Source organism: Chroicocephalus ridibundus, chromosome 8 (assembly GCF_963924245.1).
Source record: "Chroicocephalus ridibundus chromosome 8, bChrRid1.1, whole genome shotgun sequence".
Classification (NCBI taxonomy): domain Eukaryota; kingdom Metazoa; phylum Chordata; class Aves; order Charadriiformes; family Laridae; genus Chroicocephalus; species Chroicocephalus ridibundus.
This window is the reverse complement of record NC_086291.1, coordinates 43220598-43238038: the sequence shown is the minus strand read 5'-3', so window position 1 is coordinate 43238038 and position 17441 is coordinate 43220598. Positions and strand designations below refer to the sequence as shown.

The window sequence follows — 17441 nt, the reverse complement described above, 5'->3', positions numbered from 1 at the left end:
AATCAAAGATAGTCAAGCACCAAAAAAGACACACTGAAGAGGAGCCAGATCAATATTACAACTAAATCGTAGGTATCATTACACTTGTCACTATCATTCCACACACGCATTTATGAACTTTAAGTTCAGTGAGACCACCTGACAAAGAGGAAATCATCATTCAGCTGAGATCACAGCCAAGTGAAAGTCCCATGTTTCTTTTTTTTTATTTTGTATTTGCACACAGTAGGTTACTTCCTTGTGATCCATCCAGTCCAGCTGCCATCACCCGTTTTTCACATGTAATATGCTACTAGTTAATTTGCTTGGAGTGAAATAAACATCACTAACAAGACAGGATAAACAGCTGCCTGAACATTGTCACCCTCTGGTCATCCTTCCCTCTGAAGAACCTTTGTCTCACAAGATTTTTGCAGCTGCTTTCCAGGACAGGAAAAGGAGTTTGGTTAATTGTGCTTTACAGGAATAAGATTAAACCAGCTGGGAGTTTTGTCACTGGCCTCAAGGAGCGAGGATTTCTCTCCACCCTGGCTGAAAAGGGATGACCATTACTCCCTAAGCAATTCTTGTCTTACCGAGAGTATAATTTTGAAAACTAGAATGGATACTTACTTGCTGGAGATTTTTCCCTGCTCAGAATTGAACTTTCATTATAATATTAGTAGTAACTGTTATTACTATTGACCTTACACTAGCACTCACAATCATCTGGGCATTGTTCACACACACAAATCTTGACCACAGTTGCTATCCCAAAGAAAAAGGTTCTATTGGACTTGTCTTAGTAAGAGAATAAATGTTTGACTTGGGCAGTGTTTAGTTTAACGCTTTCTGATATGACACATTTTGACATGTGACACTGTAACGTATCAATGGGTCATTTCTGTTATTTCATGTGTCATTAACAGGCAGTATGGATCAGTATGAACACTGGTAAGTGACACAATATATTAAACAAAAAGGCAAAAATTAGCAGCAAGCAAATGAAGAGTAATCTACCAATTGTCCAAGGAAGTGCAGAAATGAGCCTATACTTCAGTATTTTAATATACAATAAACAATTACAGGCCAGAAAGGACAGTATTCCTTCCCTACCTTATTAAAGTGTTTCAACTTGGTTATGAAAATCAACCATCATTTGTTATCCCTTGGCTTATTTTATGTGCTCACATTCACCACCTAATTAATGTTTTAACTGCAACTTTAGCCTATAAGCAGACATTGACTCAATGTATAAACAATCCTCATCTCCTGTATTTATGTCCATGTAAAAAGGTCATCTGCTATGTGTATGATGTGGTCATGATGCAGCGTTACCGTATTTTGCATCAGATATTTCAATTCGCGCTTGCAGAAATTTCATTTTTCTATCAATTCCGAAGCTAAAAGTTTACCATTACCAAGTCATTCTAAAGCTGGAAAACTCTAGCCATTCTCCAGCGTTACTCTTTTGAGACCTAAGACTTAGAAATATTGAAAAGAAACATAGTTTTTATTCACTTTAAAAATACTACATTCCCTCAAAAAAACCCCCTTTGATTTAATGTACTTTCAAACAAAATCCATCTATTTTAAGTGGTTTGTTTAATTTAAATAAATTTGCATGTCTTTCCCTAGAGGGTTAATTATTATGCCTTCTGCTATTTTGCTGATGTGCTGCGAGCTGCATTTAGGGGAGGTTACTTGTAGCAAGTCAGATATGGCCAAAGTCACTGTCATTTCCCGGTACTGTACTTTTTTCCGGCGACTGTTTCCTTCACTTCATACACACAAATACTGAAAACCACAATGGCTTAACTCACATACAAAGACATTAGAGGAACTTAAAAATCTGAGCTGAACAGGAAGGATGGAGAGAAGCATAGCGCCATGAAGTACTTGATGCCGCACTGTATAACCCACTAACGCAGAAGAGAATTAAGTTTTAGCGAGTCAGAAATAAGAAAGCAAAAGGAACACAAATACTTAAGAGTACTAACTTGGAAAAGGAAAAGCTGGGTTCTACTAGCTGATCAAGCACTCTTTCTAGGTTTTATTTACTGACATTTAAAATAAACCTAAGAGTTCTTGGAGCAGGGGTAAAAAAACAGGTCTAACCTCTCATGGTTATGAGCCTAGAATTAATGGCACATGAGATGTATGAAACACAGCCAATGCACAGGAAGGTAGCTAATGGCCTGGGCAAAAGAAAAAAATTGTGAGACTTACAGAATAATACTGGCAAAGACTTTAGAAGCTTACCGACCTACAACACCTGTGGGGACGGGTGAGGATTCCTACTCCGGGACTTCCTGCTTAAATTCAGCCCATGTCTTACCTCTACAGATTTGGGTCTCTTGCTCATAAGGTCAAGCATTGACTATTTTACACCATGCTCTCCAAAAATCAATAAATACAGGCATATAAATCCAGATGTGTAGAGCAGGAATATCTATATGCATTCAATATTTTAAGCCAATGCAGGTAGCTTTGTTTGAATGCAATACAAAACAGCACGATACATAGAATACACTCATCTGTACCACATACAGGAGAATCGGTAGAATTTCTTTTCCCAGTTGTGATGGGCAAATCAGATGTTTGGTTATAAATAAATGAAAACAGAATCTTTACTGAAACTGCTTAAACAGCCTAAATCAGAGATACTGCTCTTGTAGTTGCCTATAATATAAAATAGCTACTGCAAATATAAAAAAGCAGAAATAAAGTATGAGTACTTACACCAAACATTTGTCTAAGATCTGGATCCCGGAATCTGAATGGTATATTTGACACATGAAGCCGTTTTGGCTGTGATTTGTTTTCTGTGTTTTCAGAAGATTGTGTCTGTTGCTGGCCATCGGTCTGTGCTGCATCATCTGTCTGCTAAAAGGGTAAAGCAAAACAAGTTAAAGCTTATTGTAAGTATTTCAGCCATTTTTAATATAAAGAAGTCGCGGCCTTAAATACTAAAAAAAAAAAAAAAAAAAAAAAAAGAAGAGAGAGAGAGACTGAGGAGGAGTTAAATCTACACAAAGGTACTGAAGAATACCAGAAGTTGAAATACATGAACATCAAATCTGTTTCTGTATGTGTCTCAGCAGTATATGTTTTCAGTGATACTTTTAATATGTATTTGGAATAAACTGGAGAATAGGAAAGGAGATTTTTATTTGTTGATTTTCTTAGCTACTTTTAAATAATGAATAACTATGTCTCCCTAAATTATGATACTGCTGAAAGCCCTTTAACCTCATCAGTGTTTGCCAATAGAAGAAACAGAATCTGCATGTCCAAATACCAGCCTACTTGCAGAAGCAAGCCCTACACTTTCAAATAAGATTAGTACTTTCATTCTGATGCCACTGGGACTTCTCCAGAGGAGGTAGGTAACACATCACATCCTAGTTGCCATTTCATAAGCAGTGCTAATGGGCACTAGAGGGTCATTTTGTCTAGATAAATGGTCACCGTTATGGAAAAGGCCTTGAGTTGTAAAAGGGAACAGGAGTATAATCAAGGGCTGAAGGTTGCCTGACATAAAAGTGAGACCCGGAAACAAAGTTCTACAGATTTTCTTTCTCACCAAAATAAGATAATGTCATGGTACTTTTTACTGGGGTACTGTTCCCTAGTTTTAAAATGCTATTTTATAATCAAAGGACATTGCTGTGTATTTCAAGTTAACAAACTTAATTATAAACCCTTAGAGAGATTAAGAAAAAACATAATGTCCTTTATCCAAAAAGTAAAACTAACCAATACATTCAGTATATTGTAGACATTTCTGGGCTGTGTTCTTTAATGATATACAGTGCCTAATTAATCACAATGTATACAGCACACATTCACTAGAAAAAGATTTTTTCGTTGGTATTTTAAAACAGCATAGTTATTTTCTTTTGCACTGGTAGAAGGGATTTGGAAAAAAAAGAAGAGGAAAGAAAACAGCCAAATGAAATGACAAGGATCCTCTATTTTCTCTGTCCTTCCGCTTCCTTCTGAGCATATTCATCTTCCAAGTATTCATTTTTCTCTTGTGTTCTAATGTTACAGTTCAGCTTGTCTTTCTGACTTTTTTCATTAAAAAAAACCCCTCTCCCATTTCCTGCTACTATCAAATTTCTTTTGAGAGACAACAGTTTCAAGCAAAATAAAATGGTTAAATAAAATAAACCTTACCACACAGTTTTAGTACCAATAAGCCTGTCAAGGAGGAAGCAAAAGAACTCAGAGAGAATACATAATTTACATCAGTAATAACTACATATAAATTTAATTCTAGCAAGTTAAATGAAACATCATCTTCCCCAGTAAATGCAAATGTTCTCAAATTCAAAGTACAAACATTTACAATTTCCTGCATTGCCTATATATACTTCTGCGCTAAGAACACTTTACAAATAAAGGTCCTTATCATTTCTGCAGCAGCATCAGTTCACCAGCTGCGTGCACGTTTCATGGGATACGATGATACCCGTACACAAATACAAACTTTTGTGTGCACTAAAGAAGGATTTTCAAGTGATCCAAACAAGAAACTGGGAACAGCTCAAGTGTAAACCTAAAACTCAGTGAGTGCCACCACATCTCTCCATCTGCTACCCCCTGAACTCACAGGCAGGGTCCCACAAAAAACAAAATAGTTCATCTTCACAATTTTCTAGTGATTTAAATACTAAACACGGTATACAGCTGTTAAGAGACAAAAAAACATGTTCCATGCTAATCTCTTGCTGTCTAAAACCAACTCAAAAATTCAAAATTTAGATTTTAGGCAACTGTTCCATCCATAAACACCAGAGACATTACTTTCTACCTTTGTGCCTTAAAAGGAGAAAAATATGAAGGAAATTTGGTATATGAGAGCAGGTGGGGGATGAGGGACTGGAAACTCTTAAAATACGACACTCCAGAAGAATTTAAGGTCAATTGCATTAATCTGAAGAGAATTAAAGAATTCTGAAGGTGCTGTTCAGCTTCAGGAACAAAGGGTGCCCCAGGAAGAAATTATACAATCAGCATACTGTATCAATGCAAATTGGAAAAAGTCATTTCTGTTCACTGTATTAACATAAATGATGAGAAACAAGGAGTAGGAGGGTTGAACCGTGCCCTATTAGCATACCAAAACATTAGGAGCAACTTCCGTACTAAGAAGCCGAACAGATACATTGCCAACAAAAAGCCAGTGAGGTTTCTGAAGATGATGCTAAAATGAAGGAGCTACAAATTATGGGTGAAGTAGGTAAATCCAGGCACTGTTATTTTCTGTGTGTTTCTTTTTGATTTTACCACTTTTATTCACAAAAGCCTGAAATTTCCAGTTTCAGCAAAGCATGTCTTAAGAGTTTGGGCAGTGAGGACTGAAAACTAGAAGCCAGAAAGTCACCATCATCAAAGACTCATACCTGTAAATGCCCTCAAAAAAGTGTGTGGCAGAATGAACAGAGCTAAACCATTTAAAATGTAGTAAAAGGCTTGCCAATATAACAGTGCCTTTACAAAGCATATGATCATCCACAAATCTACAGATGAGCCTAGGAAATCTGGAGAAGGATAACTACAAATTGAAATGGGAATGTGAAGCTTATACAAAAATTTCCACATAACACTAAGGAGACAAAATACACATAGGACAGGGGACACGTTGGATTTTGCAAAATCCCAGAAAGGAACGTTTCAAAGCCCTACGGACTCAAAGAGCTAGAATACAATTTACCTTACACATAAATAATACATTTCAAGAGAATATTTTCATTGCTAGAAGATCTAATACTGGTGTTTGATATTTCTTTAAAAATTAATTGAATTTGGTATATGACATTAGCCTCACTCCATCCCCACAGTCTAGTGCGCAATCAGTACAAGTCCTGACCTATTATGGGTTTGCTGTCTTTCAAGAGGCTCTCCTGACTCAATCAAGTAAATTAGTACGCTTTATGCAAAACAAATAAATAAATAACCCCCCAAGCCTTGTCATTAAACAGAAATTACAGAAAAGGGAGTACACTCTGTGTATTTTTTTCACATGACCTAATTTTTTTGAGTACAAAGCCATATCAGTTACCCTCATGTATCAAAAAATCATGAATTTAACTTTGTGAAGAGTTCACAATTCATAAATCAACTCTTCACCGCATTTTACCATTGTAACTATCTGCTAGATGGTGGTCTTTGCTTTTCCTTGTGTGTGTATTAGGTTTTTTCCTCTATGGAAGACGGCAATGTAAATTCATATACAACTTCTAATCCATTTTAATCTTGTTTATGGAACTGCTCTCTAACCAGTGATTTTCCATGCCGTATTTGTGCAGTCTGTTATTGCTGTGTGAACACCTTGTGTTTGATGTTTTTGAATAGCATCTTATTTTTCCAGATGATACCTTCAATTTATCAAGATTATTTTGAATTCTAATCCTGTCCTGCAATGTACTGGCAGTGCTTCCCAGCTTGGTATTGTTGCAAATTTAATAAGTATACACTCTATTCCATCATTCAGATCATTAACAAAAATACTGAAAAACACTGAGTCACCACAAATCCCTACAGAACTCCTTTTAATAAATCTTTTCATTTTGATAGTGAGCTACTTCTTAAACACACTTTCTAGTTTTCCACCCAGCCTGTTGTACTTGCATGTTTACCATATTTCCCAGCTTGCTTAAAAGCACATCTTGTGTGAAAGCGTCAAAGCGTCATGAAAAGAAAAATATAACATTCAAGGCTTTTCCGGTGTCCACAAGGCCACTGTAGAAGTAAAAGACTGTATCTTTTTGACAAATCCGTGCTGACAGCTATTCTTCTTGTACTTTTAGGTATTAAAAATGCAGCGTGCATTTACTCATTCCAGTATTTTCCCAGCACTGGAACTCTAATGACAGCACATCCCTTTAGCCTACACAACCAACAATTCTCTCTCCCTCTTCTTTAAAAACCTACATTATGTCTACTCTACTCCAGTTCTCCTGTACCTCTACTCAGTCTGCACAAGGTAACAGAGACAGACACTAATGGCTCCAAAATATTATCAGTTTAATCTTTAAATACCTTGGAACGGAGCTGATTAGAATCGGTTGACTGAAAAAAACCCACATCTAACTTACCTGAATATTCTTCTGTCTTTGAGACCGACAGCTTTCTCTGACAGTTGGAAAATTACTGCAATGATCACCTAGCTGAGGCTGACTTCTACAAGGAGGAATCATGCAAAGAGGAAAGATTCTCTTACCCTTCTTCCCAAGACTGCATTTCATTTTCAGTCTCAAAGATCCCCTCTAGCCTGGCATCAACGGTCGGTTTCTCCATCCTGGCTGGAATGCACCCTAGAACCACCTCTCTCCTGGCTGCCGTCTGTACACTCAGTCACAGAACTTGCCACCAGCACACTCCAACAGCAATCTCAGTTGACAGTTTGGCTGCAGGAAGCATCACATCACCTGAAATCCCTGTTATTCATGACTTCAGTACTGTACCTCTGGTAGCCTACTAAAGATCTCATGCACTGAATCTTACCAGCTGGATGGCTATGATAATTTTCAGAACAAAGCGGTCCTTTTTCCCCTCTAACAGTTATCTAGAGGCATTTCAGAGTCTCTCTCCTTCTACGCTGTGACCTCGGATAGGGCACCCCCTTAAATTACAAGGGAACGATTCCTTTTCTTGTCTGCTCTTCCAAATCAAGATTTACAATTTTATTTTCCACAGCATATAGTTTTTGCAGGTATGAATTTTCAACACGATTTTGAACATTTTATGGCACTTTGTGCCCTTCTATTGTGACGTAATTGGTCACAACAGCAACACGCAAGTACAACATGATCCAGTGTGTCCACAAAGCACAGAGCAGGTGTGGACACAGTTGGTACAATGTTTATTACAGGACATCAGTAAATACCCCAAAACAAACTGCTTCCATTTGCAAAGCCTGAGGTATGGAATTTCTATGAGACTGCAAAGTTCCTAAACATTTCTAGAACCCTACATCACTCTTCAAAACTATTAAAGCTACTAAAAATAAATAAATACCCAGGGTGCAATAGTTTGAATAATTTTAAAAGAAGCTGAATGCTTTAAATGAATGCACTGGGAGCTGAAAGCAGTGGTAATACAGACCCTTAGTGCTGTAAGAAATCAATGGCAACTGCAGGTTCTCGGCACCTTTGAAAATTCCTACAGATTGGCTTTTTTTCCGATGCGTGTCAGTCAGCGCTGTATCAGGTTAGTTTGCAGCTCTGAGGTTTAAGATGTCATTTGTCATCTTCATCAAAAGGTCATTTCCAGCAATTTGCTGCATGACTTTTTTTCTGGTTCCACTGAGAACGTATTTCTAATTTAAAAAATCTAATAAACAGTTACATATTTCAGCAGGTTATTGATGAGTGTTGCGTGGAGGGAACCACAGGATGAAAACTTTGGCATCCTATTGACTATAAAATGACACACACTGCTACAAAATCTTATTTAGGTAAAAAATATTTGCTATGGATATTTATTAATACACAATTGCAAGTTTCCAGCACCATTTTATGTTATAAATGTTAAAAAAAGTTGCTGAAACGTGAATCCTTTAACGACTGTTGATTGCCTTAGCGGGCACTTCACATGGAATTGAGATGCTCAATTTTCCATAATAATTTCTAACTCAATCGATATCTATGAGCTAAACAAGTTTAATCTTGGTGAAATTTAATTTAGGTATGGACAACATTTAGAGAAAATCACGTGAAGCATGCGTACATCTCTAAGCAGAAATATGTCTTCATATGTCAATTTTAATTTACCATTTCAAAGAATAAATATTCCTATCTTAAGACCCTGTGTCATGCTATTATTATTCGTTGATAGTTCTCTTTATAGTTCACTTTTCTCTTGACCTTTGTCCAGTCTTATTCAATACATACATATCTTCATTTTAATAAAAATGTTTTGCATTGTTATCATCTCATAAATATTGAAGAGAAACTATTTAACACAAAAAATGAGGAAATATATCTAACCCCTCAGAGAAATAAACCTCGCGAAACTGACTTCTTGAGCAAGCCAATTTAAATGAAATAGATATGTTCATAACATTGCCTAAGTATAGAATCATATTAATATTTATCACTGAAATTATCAAATCAGTTACCAGAAGCATGTGGAGGTGTAAATGATATCAACAAAGATTTTAAGAAAACTAATACTAAAAGTAGATGCCCTTGCATATGATGTTTCATTACAATATCTGAAGTAATTCTCTGCCAGTTTGAAATAACTCAGTAAAAAATGACACAGAAAAGAAAATCCTTCACTAGTCTGCATTCAGAAAACATTGTTGCTGAAACTAATGCAAGTTACATCTGATATACAACTTTTATTTGAGTCCCAGCTGTCTTCAATATTTATACATATTTTACAGGACTTAGTTTTTACGGATTTGCTCTTGTCTCTCTCTCAGTACATCACCATCTAGGGCTGTCACACTCCTTGCCTTTTCTGGCCAAATCACACACACTGCTTTTGGTTCCCATTCCACCACATATTTGCAATTATGAACTATTAAAGAATCTTAATGTATGATAGTCTTGAAACTTCTAATGAAAGTTATAAATACAGAAGACAGAAATAGAAGACCAAATTCTCACGTACACAGAAATAAATTGAGGTTAACTCTCTTTACTTCAGTGAGCTACTGAAGGCTTAGGTGTTAGACTAACTTAAAATTGAAATCTTTCTTATAGGTAAGTAAATCTAAATCAAAGTGGATGTTTTAGAAAATTATTTTATATTTCATATAAGATACTTTCAGTATAAATATATGGTTTACCTTTTAACAAAATCCATCATCAGGAAAGTAGAAATAAAATTTAATGTTTTGTAAGCATTCAATAAACATTTTATCTTTACCAAAATACTTTTTTTTTTTGTCTCCTTAACTCATAGAAACAGAAATCTTCTATTCTTAAAAGACCTCAATAAAGTTCTTAGAAGACTTCACACTGAAGTCAAGTTCTTAAAATCAATTTAAACGCTATTTATTTTGGCCAGCCTAGTTTTTTCCACAACCGTCATTATTACCAATTCTTCCATTTTCACTGAGAGGAGATTAAAGGTGATGAAAAATAAGGTATGCCAGTTACGCTGCAAGTTTCTACAAACTCAGTGGTAGAAGAAGTTCCTTCAAACAACTGGCAGCAGGCAGGCATGGCTCTCACTAAGATTTATTCCGGAGTGATTATGCAAATGCAGGTAGGGGCTGTGCTGTTCTCCTGAAGCACCTGCTGAGAATATTTAGGCCTTTAAGAGCTGCTGCTCCTGTTGGGGCAAGTGACCCATGAAGAGTCTTAGATCATTCCAACCAAAGAACACCCGATCCAGTGCACTGCCACAGGATCGACGTGCACTACAAATTCCTGAAGTCAGAAGAAACTACTATAATTTACCCAAAAAATTAGTAATTTAACTAAAAATAACCATTTTTAAAAACATTTCAGCAAATAATGTTTTTTGTTTCACTTTCTAGCTTTTTGCCAAGAATCTTAGAAATTTATAAAAGTGAAGAAAACTGCTAAACAAGATTTTTTTTCTGGATAAAATAAATTTTAACACTTCCTATTTGGAGAAAATATTATTTCCCTCCACCTTTTGTTTTTTTAGACCTCACTAATCCAAACTTGCAATGTATTTCACCCAGAAATACATTGTTTGGGGGTGGGGAATGCTTTAAAACCTTCATCCAGCTCTAATACAAACCCATTTCCCAGGTTACTCCTGACTGCACACAAGAGCGTTATCTCCCATCTTTAGCACTTGTGGCAAAGGCACCACGTGCAATAAAACAGACTGTTCGGTGAACCCGAAATCAGAGAGGACCTTTTGTACACTGTTTGGGCAGAAAAAGCAATTCCGTTCTCCTGCGCAGCAAATACTAATTTTCTGTATCCCTTTCTGTCTATCACTGAAGACAGTCTGTCCCATAATGTTTCTTATACTGGAATTGTGAGTGCTGTACTTTCCCTCCATTCTTTTTCATTGACTAATCTCTCTCATTTTCTCCAAAACAAGGGTGGTGTAGACAAAATCTTTTACCCTCAAGCCCTGCTTTAAATGTAATGAAATGCCGTCAGAGAATAGGTGTTTGCATGCCACTACAAAAAGAACACTGTCCTCAATCTCTGCTTTTAGAGAGTAAATGGAACATAAACAGTAGGAATGCCTAAAATGGAACTAAACCTATTATGTCTTCCTGGACAAACTGAAAATAGGTTGCATTAGAATTACTTGAAAAAAGCTTTACCAAGTCTTGAGCATTCTTCTATAAACTGTAAACAAATACAAATTGGTTGCATATTTTTTAAACCCACACCAATTCTAGAGGAAGAACAGCCTAATTCTAGTAGAAGAACTTGTAAAATATTTACAGGAAGAAAAGAGAGAGAAGAAAGGCAATAGAATTTTTTTTTTTTTTTTAAATATACTCAGCGGAAAATTTAGTGCTACACTGAGCTTCTCACATATACACATGTACATAAGGGTAAAGCTCTTTAGAATTGTAAATTTTAAAAAAAAGCTCATTAAATTAAAAAAAAATGCTCAAAACAGCACCTGCTTTTTCCTGCTGCACCAATCAAGTTATTTTTCAGAGAGAAAGAGCTTGTGAATGTCTTCCAGGCATTATTTGATTAAGTTGACAATATTATGTGAGCAATGGTTGAGTACCCACTGTGCTGTACTTTTGACCAAATTGATTTGTGTAATGAACACTTGCTCTGTCTCTTCTCTAGCCTGAATAGGGCTCTTGATTTAACCAGTGGTGCTGGAAGCCAAGTGAATTTACAGCCCCCACAGTCATTCTCTCTCAATCTGGAGAGAATAGCAGCAGCAGTACATGAGCAAGCATAATTCAATACATTGTGCTATAAGCGCAGAAAATAATATCAGAGAGCTCTGCAATATACCTGTTTGATTTGATTTGTAAACCTGATAAAAAAGCAATCGAGAAAAGTTCAGCAGAAAAAAAGATATATGCATCCTGAGCAAAAATGTAACCATACTGAATGTGTACAAAGAACTGAAAAAATCATGCATAGTAAATCAACTTCATACTTTCCTTAGATAATATTGCACATTTTCCATTTAGAAAGGGTTTAGATTCTGAAAAGTTACCTTTCCATTAAAAAGTGAGCAAAGAGAATAATTTAAAACCGAGTCTGGGACTTTTTGAAAACACTATTTCCCAAATCCACTCCGAAGAGTGTACTGACAAATGCGATGGGCTTCTATCTTTCCCGTTTTCTTAAGTAGCTCGACTGATTAATTAATCATACTGGTTTTGATAAATTTATATTCTGAAAAGCCCCAGCCCTGCATTGTGCTTCCCAGAAGCATAACAACATAGAGGAAAAGGAGTTATCTACGCAGATACATCTGTTTGTACTTAAATGTTTACACAAAGGTATACACATGAAAAAAATTCTATCACTCTGCTTTTTTACAACTGTGATAAACATTACCAGAAATATCAGTGACTTTTCTTGCCAACTGCATCTCTGTTATCCTTTTCTCATGAGTGAAGATCAATAGTAAAGTCTCATTGCTTTCAGGATATTACAAGGTGAGATTATTTTTTTAAATTTGTTCTAAAGACAAAAACATATTAAGTGTCTCATACTGCAAGGCGCGCAGCTCATGCCGCATCAATTTATCCCCTTAAGAATCCATTCCTGAAGACAACGTGCACTGTTCTTTGTGCTGATCTCGTGCAAAGTGCACACGATGTGGGACTTGCCATTTTGCACAAAGAAAAGTAACGGTATAATCACGACTGCATTTGAGAACGTTGCTAAGTTTCCAGTGTAGCCGTGAATATTGCGTACTCTAGGAATGCTTGGTTTTAGAGATACTGAGACTTAAAGCCTGCAGGGGAAACCCTGACCCTCTTCTTTTCAGTGGTAAAATTTCCTTTTATTTCAGCCGGGCCAGAACTTCACCCCAACATTACACCCACTTGACAAAATAATTTCACCATACCCACTACTTTCACTCAATTTTCCAGATTACAAAAGGTATCATGTTCCTGTTTTCATATCCTTCACAAAAACATTTGACTATCCAAAGCACCAAATGAAAACAAACCAAAGCAATTCCTTTGTCACCATACCCTGTGACAGTTCTGAAAAGAAACACACGGAGCAGCCAAGTCCCTGCTCTGCCAGGCCATCGTCTCCCATCTCGAAAGCACCGAGCTATCACGCTGGCTCCTGTGCAGGCTAGCAGTGCGTAAGAGCAGTCCTCCCTGACGTTTCACTACTGGCGAAAGTATGTTAGATGTTCACATGTGCCTGTTATTCTTATTAATAATATACATCTTTCAAAGTTGAGATGAAATGCGAGACACACACACTCAGCTTGCAAGCGTTTTGGTGACCCACATACGCCAAGCGTATGGCGTTTTGGTGACCCAAGTGATGAAGTTGGACAGACAAGCAAGCCTGTTTCGTACAGGCAGAATACATTTATTTATAACGTAGTGCTTTACAAGAAAGCAATTCCTTCGCGTAGAATGGCATTTAGAAACAAAGGCAAGAGAAAGTGGCTCTGCTCTCCTGTATGTGCTAGTCCAAAATTCTAATAATCTAATTTCTATTTGCCTAATTTGTATTTGCCTTAAATAATTTTCATATCAGACAAGGAAATTCACCTTTCTTTTCTCCGAGACATAGGGGACCAGAATAGCCCCTATACAATTCCAGTTTCACGTGTCTCATACTACATTCAACATAAGCACATGTGGTCTGAGCAGTAATGGAGCCTGACAACAAAGCTGTATTGAGGCAGCAGGAAAGACAATCAACGACGTGCCCATACAGCAACTTGCCCAATCACCGATAGCAAACACTGGACCATAAGTGATGCCCCGGCTCCAGTGGGCTGCCAGGGACACTTGGGGTCCGGGTCACCTGGCAGCAAGAGCCAATGGTCTAAATGCCCTTTAAATGTGGGCGAGAGTCGTGCCAGCCCTCGACACCAGCAGCAGCAGTGTGATTTGAGAGAATGGTACCTTGCGTGGATAACATGGGCAGCACGCTGCCTGCACCTCTACCGTTGGCCAGGGGCAGGGTGCCAGCACACCTTTCTTAAGGGAGAAGAGACAACCACCTCTCCTCTGGAATATTTTATGTTAGAGGTCCTTGATCGATTGGATGAATACAATTTACTACCAGGAAGACAACATAAGGTTGTCTGGGACATTTGTTTTAGATATACTGCAACACACAAGCATACCCCAGTAGAATCCCTTAATCCAATTTGCCGGCAAATGAAAAAGAACCTGAATAATTTTGTGCTTTGCTTCAGCAGTTTCTATGGTTCCTGCTATTGAACATGCTTTGGGGCTTCAGCATACTGCATATCGTTCCAGGTTGAGGACTTTAAAGCAGTACTGATTATTTCTTTCATCTCTAGATGGATGCATTCTGGATGCTGATACCACAGGCTACAAGAAAGTACTGCTATTATTGTGATAGCTTATGCACAGAAAGCTAGCAGCCTAAATAAGAGATCATTAATTTTGAGGACAGATAGGAGCAATAAGATAGGTTTCTTAAGCTTCTGGTACTGCAGGGCAACCAAAGAGTTATTAATTACTTGGCTGCATTAATTATTTCCCCAATCTATCTTCCTTAACAATATGGAATATAGCCCTTACATAGTGCTTTACGGCACCATTGCTGGATCACCATTTTTCTTCTAAAATAGTCAGCAGGATATGAGGGAATAGCGTATCAATCATGTTTACAGTGGAAGCACCGGAAGCCATAAATGTTTTGGATCTGAACGTGTTGTCTCAAAACTTGGGCAAAATTTGCAGGTATAAAGAGCAGATATGATTTTTAAAAGAATATTCATGATTGGTTTTAATAGAGTTTTGACTACAACTAAGCAGTTGCCAAGTTCAGTTAAGGACATCCAATTGACATCAGTATATCAATAACTTGAAATGGAAGAAGGAATTACAGTAGGTTGCCTTAATGCATTATTTATTGTTTGCATTGATTCAATAACTATTTCTGAGTACCTACTGATCCCATCCATGAATATCACAACAATAACAATTAACAAAACTGTTCTCTAATCAGCTGCATCCTGGCTCCATCTGCCAAGAAGAAAATGCATACAGTCTATGCATATATTTAGAAGTTCATTCTATATCTACAAAAACTAAATTATTGTGGTATTTTCACAGCATAATTTAAAAAGAAATTCCTTGGGTTTTTCCTTAGAAAACATTTTAAGCGGATACACCATGAAACATTTTACTGGTCAAAGGACAAAAGTATTAATTTAATCCAAATGAAATTATCTTAAGCAGTGATACATATTCAAAGAAATATTCAACTACTTTTGTTATTCCTCTTTCATCTGTTAGTCAGAAGACTAATATTTCTGATGTAATTCTTGTTACTCTTTCAAAGGACTTTAATAGTAGGAATGAAGTGTTTAAAAATAACTGATTCAATACTTGAAAGACTCATGTAAAATCAAGACAGGCAACAAATGAAAACGTATCAAAAAAATACCATGAAAATAAATAAAGAAATCTTGATTAGAGTCGATTAAAAGTTCTTTATCATGTGAATGGGAGCTCTAGCTTCACACTGCACAAGCTTGTTTGACAAATGTATCAAAGTATTACAAGAATAAAAAGCTATCAGTATCCTCAGCACTAAAAAATTACTTGTTCATGTCATTTTTGCCCACAAATTGCTCAACACATTTACATCCTAAATTCATCTCTTATTTCTCTCACAGTGGAGCTTGTTTCCTCTCATATGCCTAAAAAGAAACCTAATGCTAAGGGTGGGGTTTCACAATCAGCTAAAGCCTCAGCACCACACCTGGCACGACGTTCTGCTTTTCATGCCGCCTTGGGACTCTGGTTCCTTCCTCCCCAGCTTGTGTTTGCTCCAGCGCTTGTATAGGTTAACGCTGGTTCAGACCCAACGATCCAACTGGAAATTTACACTTCATAAAACGAGTCTGTGAGCTGATCCAATTCACAACTGAAGAAAGGGACATAAATATGGAGATGATGTCGGGTAAGAGAAAGCTGGAGGACAGGCCTATTCCTTTCTATGGCAGCACAGCCTTATGTTACCTTAAGCCAGCATGGAAACCACCACGTACCCTTGACCATAGAGGAGGACTTCTGAGTTAAATAGATAAAATACATAAAACAGGAGTTGAAATGCTTCCTCTGTAAGTATTAATGGGGAATAGATATGATATGGTCTAAATATCAAAAAATACAGATCTGCTATCTAAAAATATGTACCAGTAAGTAACAAAGTTTAAGTGAAGAAAGGTAAAACAGATGAAGAAATATAGAAATGTTTTGTAAAGCTTACAGGTAAATATGCCTGATAGCTATGATATTTCTAAAACATATTCTTCGAAGTTACACTTTGAAAAGCAATCACATATTGGTGATAAATCAGGGCACAACACTCTTGAGACCAAAACTTTCTGACTGATGCAAACGTTGTGGCAGTAACTTGGCTACTGGAAATCCATTCGTTCTCCCTAAGTAACTTTTCCTACACAACTCAGTTAGTAACTTAATATATGAAGAAATTATTCACAAGACAACATTAACTCAATACACAGGAAGGTGACTGTACTTTTTACCTGTGGTCATTCATTCACGCACAAGCGTCACTGTTATAAAATGGAATGATCTTCCTTCTTAAACGTTCAAATTAGCTTAAAAATTCTTGCAAGTATCATAAGTCAATGTTATAAAAGGCTGCAAAGCTGCAATAAAGTATATTAAATTTTTGTTCTGGCAACAGGCTTTATCTGGACAAAAAGATCTTTTAAAGTCTGTGACTACCTTGTAAAATACGGTGGCATTTAACGGTATTTGTCCAAATGAAAAATCATTAATGAAATACTGTGCTACACAGCTTCAAAGGACATTACTTTCTGTAAAAGAAAGGGAAGAAGTGTCTTTAGATGGAACATTTGCAGGTTTGGCTATGAAGAGTTGTTTAGAAAGCAATGTTTACCCTCAGCTGGAATCAATGTGCTCTCGTTTCTGGAATTCCCCCCCTGAACTAGACTTATGTCATGCATGTAAAGTCCCTTTTTGTAAGACTTGTGTTGACACAACCAACTGCTGAGTGAACTTGTGAGAGCAGAGTTTCATGCTGAGAGAGAATGCTTGATTGCTACACTGCAAACTCATGAAAAGAAAGAAAACGTGACAGCACGATAAAAGGTTTTTCATTGTTTGACCCCTCACCTATTCCTGAATTCCTGCTGTGACTTTCCATTTGCTCACTTGCGTGTTTTAGCCCAAGGAGTCAATTCTTGAACCCTCTGAAACACAGAAGAATTTGAGGGTTCCCCATGTCACAGAAAGACACTTTCCAAATCACACTGCTCTTTTTATACTGAGGTATACATCAACTTAGCAAACA

At 36.9% G+C, this 17441-nt stretch overlaps 1 protein-coding gene across 50 annotated transcripts in view; it reads right to left on the bottom strand.

Annotated features, from left to right (window-relative positions):
* RBFOX1 (RNA binding fox-1 homolog 1) overlaps window positions 1–17441 on the bottom strand; it is a 908679-nt gene that overhangs the window by 98516 nt on the left and 792722 nt on the right. For all 50 annotated transcript variants that reach the window (XM_063342862.1, XM_063342866.1, XM_063342858.1 and 47 more), the window contains one exon: window positions 2722–2865. In XM_063342862.1, coding sequence (XP_063198932.1) covers window positions 2722–2865 — 144 coding nt within the window. The remainder of the gene's footprint in view (window positions 1–2721; window positions 2866–17441) is intronic.